Source organism: Etheostoma cragini, chromosome 18 (genome assembly GCF_013103735.1).
Source record: "Etheostoma cragini isolate CJK2018 chromosome 18, CSU_Ecrag_1.0, whole genome shotgun sequence".
NCBI classification, from domain to species: Eukaryota; Metazoa; Chordata; class Actinopteri; order Perciformes; family Percidae; genus Etheostoma; species Etheostoma cragini.
The window spans coordinates 8,694,662-8,704,218 of NC_048424.1; the positions used below are offsets into that span (position 1 = coordinate 8,694,662).

The 9,557-nt window shown below is 37.2% G+C and overlaps 1 protein-coding gene across 4 annotated transcripts; it reads right to left on the reverse strand.

The window, feature by feature from the left end:
• Nucleotides 1–2,325: 2,325 nt before the first annotated feature.
• Nucleotides 2,326–9,106, reverse strand: drc1 (dynein regulatory complex subunit 1 homolog (Chlamydomonas)). 4 transcript variants are annotated; one of them, XM_034900173.1, is made up of 16 exons: nt 8,872–9,106; nt 8,561–8,651; nt 7,899–8,026; nt 7,546–7,729; nt 7,266–7,403; nt 6,767–6,853; nt 6,366–6,488; nt 6,057–6,184; nt 5,801–5,935; nt 5,282–5,684; nt 3,851–3,940; nt 3,679–3,762; nt 3,443–3,588; nt 3,160–3,309; nt 2,932–3,034; nt 2,326–2,438 (listed from the first exon to the last, which is right to left on the reverse strand). In XM_034900173.1, exons 1-16 carry the CDS (start codon nt 8,940–8,942, stop codon nt 2,412–2,414), a joined length of 2,088 nt encoding a protein of 695 aa, XP_034756064.1. In that variant the 5' UTR covers nt 8,943–9,106; the 3' UTR covers nt 2,326–2,411. The 4 variants fall into 4 exon arrangements, with proteins under 4 accessions (XP_034756064.1, XP_034756063.1, XP_034756066.1 ...); XM_034900172.1 differs by having other exon boundaries at nt 7,899–8,011; nt 8,540–8,651; XM_034900175.1 differs by having other exon boundaries at nt 3,160–3,282; nt 8,540–8,651.
• Nucleotides 9,107–9,557: the final 451 nt, after the last annotated feature.

Genomic DNA, 9,557 nt, shown 5'->3' on the forward strand with positions numbered 1-9,557 from the left:
AAGTCATGATATAGTATGTCATGAAAAAGTCATAGTGTAGTATGTTATAAAAAGTCATAGTATAGTATGTCGTAAAACCTCATAGTAGATTATGTCATACAAAGTCATAGTATAGTATTTAATAAAAAGTCATGATGTAGCATGTCATAAAAAGTCATAGTATGTAATTTAATAAAACGTCATGATATAGTGTGTCATGAAAAAGTCATGGTATAAGTATGTCATTAAAAGTCAAAGTATAGTATGTCACACTATTTCATATTATAAAATGTCCTAAAAGTCATAGTGTAGTATGTCATTAAAAGTCATAGTATAGTATTTAATAAAAAGTCATGATGTAGCATGTCATAAAAAGTCATAGTATGGTATTTAATAAAACGTCATGATATAGTGTGTCATGAAAAAGTCATGGTATAAGTATGTCATTAAAAGTCATAGTATAGTATGTCATATTATTTCATATTATAAAATGTCCTAAAAGTCATACTGTAGTATGTCATTAAAAGTCATAGTAAAGTAAGTCATAAAATTTCATATTATTGCATATCATGAAAAAGTCATGGTATAGTATGTCATAAAAAGTAATAAAAAGTTATTGTAAAGTGTGTCATGAAATTGTCATGGTATAAGTATGTCAGAAAAAAGTCATACCATGGCATGTCGTAAAACGTCATAGCAGATTATGTCAAACAAAGTCATAAAAAGAATGTATGTCCGAAAAAAGTCATACTATGGTATGTCGGGAAAAGTCATAGTATAGTATTTAATAAAAAGTCATGATATAGTATGTCATGAAAAAGTCATAGTGTAGTATGTCATAAAAAGTCACAGCATAGTATTTAATAAAAAAGTCGTGCTGTAGCATGTCATGAAAAAGTCATGGTATAGTATTTAATAAAAAGTCATGATTTAGTGTGTCATGAAAAAGTCATAGTATGCCATTAAAAGTCATAAGAAGTCGAAGTATAGTTTGTCGTTAAAATGTACTTAAAAAGTCATAGTATAGTAAAAAACTGCACAGTGTAGTATGTCATAAAAACGCTTAAAAAAGTCACAGTATAGTGTCATCAAAAATTCATGAAAAGTCATAGTTTGGTATGTGATCAAAAAGTCATAAAATGTAAATGTATAGTGTGTCAGAAAAGTCCTAGTATACTTATGTCATTATAAGTCATAGTATAGTAATTCTTAAGAAATCAAAGTATGGTATGTCGTAATTAAGTCATAAGGTCATGGTATAATATATCATAAAAAAGTCATAAGAAGTCGAAGTACAGTTTGTAGTTAAAATGTATTTAAAAAGTCATAGTATAGTATGTCATAAAAAGTCAAGTATAGTATCTCACAAAAATGTCATGATGCAGGATGTCATAAAAAGTCCTATTATAAGTAGGTCATGAAAATGTAATAAAAAAGTCATAGCATAGTTCGTCATAAGAAGTCATTATGTCATAAAAAAGTTACAAAAAAGTATTTGTATACTATGTCATAAACATGTCCTAAAACGTAATATTATAATATATCATAAAGTCATGAAAAGTCATAGTATAGCATGTGATAAAAGGTCATAACGTAATAAAATCTTAAAAGTCAGTATGTCATTTAAAAGTTACAAAAAGTAATAGTACACTATGTCATAAAAATTCATAGTGCAGCATTTCATCAAATTCTTAACAGAGTATGTAATAAAAAAGTCACAAAACGTCACCTTGTACTTTTACTTATCTCCCCTTACACTGTTGGCTGCTCACCCGGTGGTGCAGCTCCTGATTTATCTCCTTTCTTTTGTTCCATTCTTACACAGTTTATTGTTAATTATGTAATGTTTCTTTGGTTTAGTCTTTGTTGCCCGATGCAACTTAAAACTTGAAAATGTTCTTAAAGTACTTTCTGCATGGAAATAATGGATGATTGTTGTTTAATCTCAAACTCATATGTTACTTCCACCCATGGATATCATTTTTTTCTTTAGGTGACATATTCTTCAGTACCATCTACATGAAAACAATGGATGATTGCTGTTTAATCTCTGAATCTCTCTTTGCAGTCGTCCCAGTACCAGCATGTCTTGGCTCCTGAGTCCAGTGAGGATGGTGTGTATCCGGGCCGGGAGCAGTGCTGCTGGCTGCTGTGCTGGGTCTCCTCTTCATGGCTTGGCTCTTTTCTCTTTTCATCAGAGCTCAGCCATAAGCTCTTCAACACTGCTGGATATTTTGTATACACTCGATATGCCACATGAACAGAAGTGTGTTACAAATGTTACACTTGACTGTTCTACCTATGTCTTTATTCTGAGACGGTAAAAGTAAAAACTGCAAACCAAAAATGATTTTATAGAGGCTTTATTTTAGTGAATATACATTAAGGATGATTCCACACACTGGCCCAGTTCTGCTGACTCTGAGTTTGGATTACAGCATCTCCAGCTCTGTGCTGACCTATCAGAGAATCAAAGATGGATAATGTTAGAGAAAAAGCACATTCATTTCTGCCCTATCAAATTTATAGATTGGATTATTTGAATACAGTAGGCCTAAATATAACAATTATATTCATTATTGTTTATCGTGCCAATTCTATATTTCATTAATCTTTTGGTCCAGAAAATGCCAGAAAAATAGTGAAAATGTACATCACAGGTGTCCACACCTGCTTGTTTTTCCGGACCGAAAACTAAAATTATTCAATTTGCTACTGAAATGTGACAAAGAAAAGCAGAAAAGTTTGATTTATACTTTTTTCTAGTTTAGTTAGTTACTGTCAAAGTGGCGCCAAACTGAACTAAATTAAATGGGATGCTAACGGCGTGTGATGGCTTGTTAGCATAAAATGGCTCCATAGGAGGCACGCTTTTTTCAATTCCACCCTCATTGACTATCTGGAAAACAACGGGACATACAAGAAATTATCCCATACATAGATAAAACATACCCTTGAGTTAAGAGACTGTTGTAGCAACATCCGCAGCTCTGTGTTCTGCTGCTTCAGACTCTGAATTTCAGGGATGAGTTCAGAGATATCTGTCAGGACCGCACTGGACACACACACACACACACACACACACACACACAAACTTTTGAGTCACTTTTGTTTGCTTTGCTTTGCTTTGCTTGCTTGTGTGTGTGTGTGTGTGTGTGTGTGTGTGTGAGTGTTACTCACTGGTACTGCTTAAGTGTGTTCTCCACCGCATCCCAGAGTTTCAGTTTGTCCTCGGAAATTATACTGCCCATACTCTCCCAGTAGGCTTCATCCTCTGAAGTATCCCGGGCTTCTCCATGAAAACAGTGATGTTGGCGGGCTGAGCTCTCCCTTGGAGAGCACCAGTAACACATTAGCATCTCATATTCATGGAGAAAGACTATTTTATCTCATAATTCAATCTTCAAATCTGACAGATAATTACATAAATAAATGGTTTAAATGGGTGTAAATGTGGTCTTACCTGGACCTCACGTGCTCCTGGAGGAAACTTTTCAGAGCAGGTACAACGTGGTTAGGATCAACGAGATCAGAGGCCAGATGAGATGGAGACTTGGTCACCACTTCTTCTGCCTTCTTACTGGTTTCATCCAACTCATCACAAACACCCTGCAGGCAGGCAGAAAAAAAAACAGAAATAGTAACTGTCTAATTTCAATAGTCTCAAGAAAGACTCAAGCCATATTTTTGCCCCCTCACCTCGGTCTGCTCTCTCTGCTGATGTTTGTAATTTAACAAGAAATGAGCCAACTTGGGCACATCTTCATCTTCGATGCCAAAAGACTGGAAGAGAAAACAATTTGTCTTGTTGTTCAGTATTTGCTCCAAACAGTCCAGCATTACACTGATGCATTACACTACATGAACTCACACAAAGGAGAGAGCCTAGTTTCACAACGGTCTGTTCTTCCTTCTCCAGGGGAGCCAGCAGGTTCAGGAGTTTATCCTCTATCAGGAAGCCCTGTGATAGAAGGAAGGATCACTTTTTGTTTAAAATGCTTGTCACATGCTTGTAATGTCATAAATGATGGAGAAGGATTAGAAACCAACATTCAACATTTATATGGGCCAGACTATTTTTTAAGATATAATTAAAAAAATGTGAACCCATCCTTTAACAGGTCAACATTTAAGGAACTACGTATTTGCTTTCTTGCTGAGAGTAAGATAAGAAGATTGAAATCACTCTCATGTTTTTTTGGTAAATATAAAGCTACATCCAGCAGTAGTTTAGCTAAGATAAGCATAAAGACCTGGCTCTGTCCAAAGGTAACAAAAGCCACCAACCACCTGTAAAGCTCACCATGTTCCAGGCTATTTCTGTCATCACTGTGACCAGAAGAGACTTAAGACTATTTAATGGACAGACGTGAGAGTGGTCTTGATCTTTTTTATCTTATATTTATCTTATCTTTTTTTCCTCTTCTGTGCAAACAACCGCTTAATAAACTCTTCCTGTAATCTATCTAACAAATCGTGACTACTCTGAATGTGTGTGTGTGTGTGTGTGTGTGTGTGTGTGTGTGTGTGTGTGTGTGTGTGTGTGTGTGTGTGTGTGTGTGTGTGTGTGTGTGTGCATCTGTCTTTTAAATATCTCATGAACCGTTCATCCAATCAACTTCACACTTTTGGAGGATTTGAGCAAATTTAGACAGCATTAGATATTAAAAACTATTAAATAAAGATTGAGGAAAAATTTCATGTTAAAAAATATTTTTTTAAACTTCTGCTACAACACGCATCAGGCTCGCTCCCAACCTAACATGATTACTGGATATACCAGGGGAAAACTTTTTTTTTTCCACTTTCCTGGAGCACGAGCGGATAGCAGACAGGAACATTCCAACTGTTGGGTTCAAAAGGTTGGGAAAAAGGCGCTACGTAACGCTAGCGTTTCCAAGTCTACCCTTCTCAATGAAATCCCAGCTTAAATTCACTCAGAGCATTTTTTTAAAAGGAGACTTAGTAAATAGCCATTTGCGAACACTAAATATCAAACAAAAGCCAAACACTATATCATATTAAGTTGCCGTGAGCTGTACATTTGCCACTTCTAAAGAGAGTCAGAAAATACCCTAATCTCTGAGCTTCCTGACACACTTCAAGTCAGTAGTAGGCTGTACAGTGGAGTTGCATTTTAAGTGGTTTTGGGTTCCTTCTGTGTGTAACTTTGGGGTACAATTTGGTTCTGGAGAATTTTACCAGCAGCAATATACCAAGCCAAGCAATTAGCCCATTCCAAACAGGCACATTTTGATCAGGCATTGTACTAGTAAACATAAATAATAAACCTGTTTCTCACCGCCTCATCACACAGCAGCTCCAGCACTTTCTTCTGTGTCTCCATCAACAGTTTCCCTTCCACCATTTCTGTGACACTCTGACCTGCCGTCTTTTCCTTGTACATTTCCATGTTTACGCTCTCAGTGTCAGTCTCCAGCCTCGACCCAACTGAGAGGTCCATCATCCTCTGACTACACTGTAAAGCCTGCCCGGTGTGAAACAGCTGGGAGGCATGTTTCTGAGGCTGGATGGGACCAGAAAGCCCCATGAACTGCACTTGAGGCCGCTCCCAGGCTAAACCAAGGGGCTGCTTGCAGATCAGTGAATCAATGACCAAAACCTTCTCAACTAGTTGCTTCACCTCTGCTTCAATCATTACCCACATCTCCTCAAATTTTCTGGCATCAGCGACTGCAAAGTGCCTGCATGAAGTGAAGGAGGCGCGGAGGTGTAAATAAAAGAGAAGTGCAAAAAGACAAAGATTCAGTCATACAGTATATCAGTGATACTTTAAACTGTTAGGATAATTATGACTCACTTGATTTTCTTCTTCATGCATTCGTATTGCTGGATGTTGCGTTTGTAGTCCACGGCCAAATACCGGCTTTTCTTTGTAAACCATTTCTTCTGACTGTAATTCTTATCAATTAGGTTTTTAATCTCCGTTTGTAGACTGAAACACAAAGACAGCCAGAGAAACAGAAAGTAAATTGTGCATGCGTATGTGCGTGTGTGCGTGTGTGTGTGCGTGTGTGCATGCGCGTGTGTGCGTGCATGCGAAAAATCTGTACTACCTGATGGCCCTGTTTCTCATTTGGGCCAGGCTTAAGTTGCTTATTGCTATCTCATCCTTTTGCTTTATTTGTTTTAGCTTCGTGATCATGCTGGTGACCTTTATCTGTTGATGCTGTCTATCCAGAACCTAAAGAAGCAAGAATTAGATTTAGGGCCTTTGAACACTTTTTCAACACATATTATTCTTGCCAATAATATCCCAATCACTACAATTATCTCATCAGGAGCATTTTTTAAATAGAGCTCATAGCACAACTTTCTCTGTCAAAGGATAAGCTATCAGGGTGCGTCTTGATATCTGTGCAAACCTGAAACTTTTCATTGTCTTCTGTCTGGACCAGACTGTACTTGTCAGTAGTCTCCAACATCAGATTGTGAATTATCACTTCATACTGCTCCACTTTCTTCTTCCTCTGTGTCAGCCTCTCCAGCTACAAATGGATTAAAAATCATTAAAAACAGAGTTGATATATGTAAGATATAAGATATGAATTAAGATAAAAGAAGACCAAAGGTTGAGCCTACATGTTTGGCTGTGTGTGTGTGTGTGTGTGTGTGTGTGTGTGTGTGTGTGTGTGTGTGTGTGTGTGTGTGTGTGTGTGTGTGTGTGTGTGTGTGTGTGTGTGTGTGTGTGTGTGTGTGTGTGTGTGTGTGTGTGTGTGTGCGTGTGTGTGTGTGTGTGTGTGTAGTTTATTTCAGTTTTACTGACCTCTTTGTCCAAAAGTTCCTTTATGTGTTGTTCCCATTCAGTATTGTCTCTTGTGAGTAAGACTTCACTTTCCTGATGATAAACTCTCTACAAACACAACAAGAGCAACCGTTAGTAAGAATGACAAAAATTGCTTAAACAAGACTACAGTACAACAATGACAGCGGTACAGCGGTGCTTTCAGCTAACTGCTAACTTTAATATAACATGCTCACAATGATAATGCAAACAAGCTAATGTTTAGCAGGTGTAATGTTTACCATGTTTACAATGTTCACCATGCTAATTTTGCATGTTAACATGCTAACATTTGCTAATTAGCTAAATAAACCAGTACTGGACAAATTTAAATTTTGGCCTGATGACAATGCTAGACAGAAAGTCAGAGGATTACCAAATTTATTACAATTAATTTTGAGGGGGACATGCACATTTGTACCAAATTGCATGGCAATTTATAGGTGCTAATGGTGTTTCTTAACCTAGATCTGGATCCTACCTTAATCTCAGCCAGCTCCTCCCTATAGGCCTTTGTCAGTGTTTTGATCTGTTCCTCCATTCTCTCCATCATCAGGTTGAGGTCCTCTGCTTTCTTCCTCAAGTCCTTAACATAGAGATCATCTCCAACTTTGAGCTCCTGCTTAGACAACAGACAGCAAGTGATGAAATGAATGGATAAGGCCTTCAGAAGACAATTTAGAGATAGATAGATAGATAGATAGATAGATAGATAGATAGATAGATAGATAGATAGATAGATAGATAGATAGATGATTTACCTGTTGCAGGTCATTTATGAGTTTTTTCTTGTCTTCTAGAAGAGCAGCACATAACTGCTGCTGGTTGTTTAGGGCCTCCTGGAGCTCCTGAGGGTTCACCTTCTGCTTAGCTATCGACCACCCTCCGGTGATTTCCTCAAATATTTTCCGGCTGAATTCTTCATCATTCTCCAGCCGCTGCAATCTGGACCAAGGACAAAGATGGTGGCAAACAGAAGGAGTAGAAAGTAAAATTACCCCACAGGGTTTTTTAATGTTTTTTTTTAAGTGTATTATCTATATGATAGGGGTGTTAGTAGAGGACAAAGGTAAGGTAGTGTTAAAAGAGATAGTAGTCACTTTTAAAAGATTACCTATCTTTGCGAGCCTTCTCCAGCTCTGTCCTTCGCATCGACTCTTTGGCGTCAGCTGCAGTTTGTAGGTTGGTCACTATTGTCATCAAATCTCTCTGCAGGTTGATCATCCTCTGATGAGAGATTATCTAACATAGAAGAGGACAGTTTCTTCCTGAGTTCACGTTAGGAAATTGCCTTCAAGTTAAATAGTAGCTCTCTATTTATAACAATGATATAACCAGGAGCTATTTTAGACTGATTCATCGCTTAACATTATTATTGTCCATTTTTGGTGGTCATGGATGTATTTTGTTATATCATAATACAATCCTTTTTTAATTTCATATTGTTAAAGCAACACATATTGTTAAAGCAACAAAGTTGATTTGAAGGCAATTTATTGATGATTTAGTTATTCATTGCGTTGCTTCATTAGTATCTTTGCTGTCTTTACATCAAGGACCACAATGGGAATACTGTTAAGTCTTGGATTTGGAGTTTCCTTCTTCTAAAAATTAATACTTGGATTGAATAATTTCAGATCCAACCACTGTCCCAGGAGAATATAATGAATTTGCAATAATTAAAATTGTGATATTGATCAATGAAATTATTGTCAATGTGACACAGACACAGATGGGTTTGGAAACTAAACAAACCTTTTCACTTGTCTCTACCACCTTCTCTTGAGGCTGGCTCTCCAAGGGCTCCTGATTAAACTCCTCATGGACCTCCATCCTGGGGCCTTCTTCAACCTCCGGGGTGGAGACCCTGAAGGTGTAGCCTACATTTAGCAGATGTATTCAAATGGAAACTAAAACTAAGCACGATAAAATATAGTTTAAAAATCTGCAGTGTCTGAATTGTATACATATGTTACGATCATCATTATTATTTTTATTACAAATAGCCAATGGAGCATAAAAAATATATTCGACTGACTAGCTAACGTTAAAGTTACTATTATTAGCAAGCTAAGTAGCCGATTTACCCGTTCTTAGCCTCTTGATTTTCGGACAACACCGAGGGCGCCTCTTCTGGAACATCATTAGCTTCTTCCATATTAGGAATATGTTGTGTAAAACTTACTCACAAAAATTGTTAGCTAAATACTATAGTGATAAAGAGAAATAGTTAGCTAGCAGGTCTGTGTCGCAGTGGTCTGTTTGGTAAACGTTGCTATGGTGACTGAGCCACCAGAGTGACGAGGGCTGCCGTCATTAAAGCTCGTGAACTCGACACTTCAGGATTGATGCAAAAAATGTAGGCTATTTTATATAACAACAAAAACGAGCAACAAATACTTAGATGTTATCTTCTTTAATGGCAATGCTCGCTGGCTCTGACCCTTGCACGTTTTAATCATAGACCGTTAAAATAAGTAACTTATAATATAATAAAATAAGTAATAACTTATTTTAACGGTCTATGGTTTTAATACAGTATATAAGTGGGGGGGGGAGGACTATGAGACATAGCTTGGCCACCAGCAGCACGAGGATATACATTACATTGACACGGGTTCAACCTTTAATATGTGGGCTGTCCCAAATATACAGCGGTAGCCTATAGGCTACGGGGGGAATGATAACAGTGCAATAGTACCAATGCAGAGGAATGAAAATATTCTGGGATCATTGGTTTATCATATGGCTTGGTGCTTCCATCTAGTGGCAG

Bases quoted from the DNA above. Each gene is read 5' to 3' on its own strand.
- drc1 (XM_034900171.1), bottom strand. From the start codon at position 8,942: ATGGAAGAAGCTAATGATGTTCCAGAAGAGGCGCCCTCGGTGTTGTCC. The intron at 7,404-7,545 runs GTAAATCATCTA...TTGTCTAAGCAG, and splicing joins TCATAAATGACCTGCAACAG to GAGCTCAAAGTTGGAGATGA. The intron at 3,763-3,850 runs GTGAGTTCATGT...TTTCTCTTCCAG, and splicing joins AACTAGGCTCTCTCCTTTGT to TCTTTTGGCATCGAAGATGA.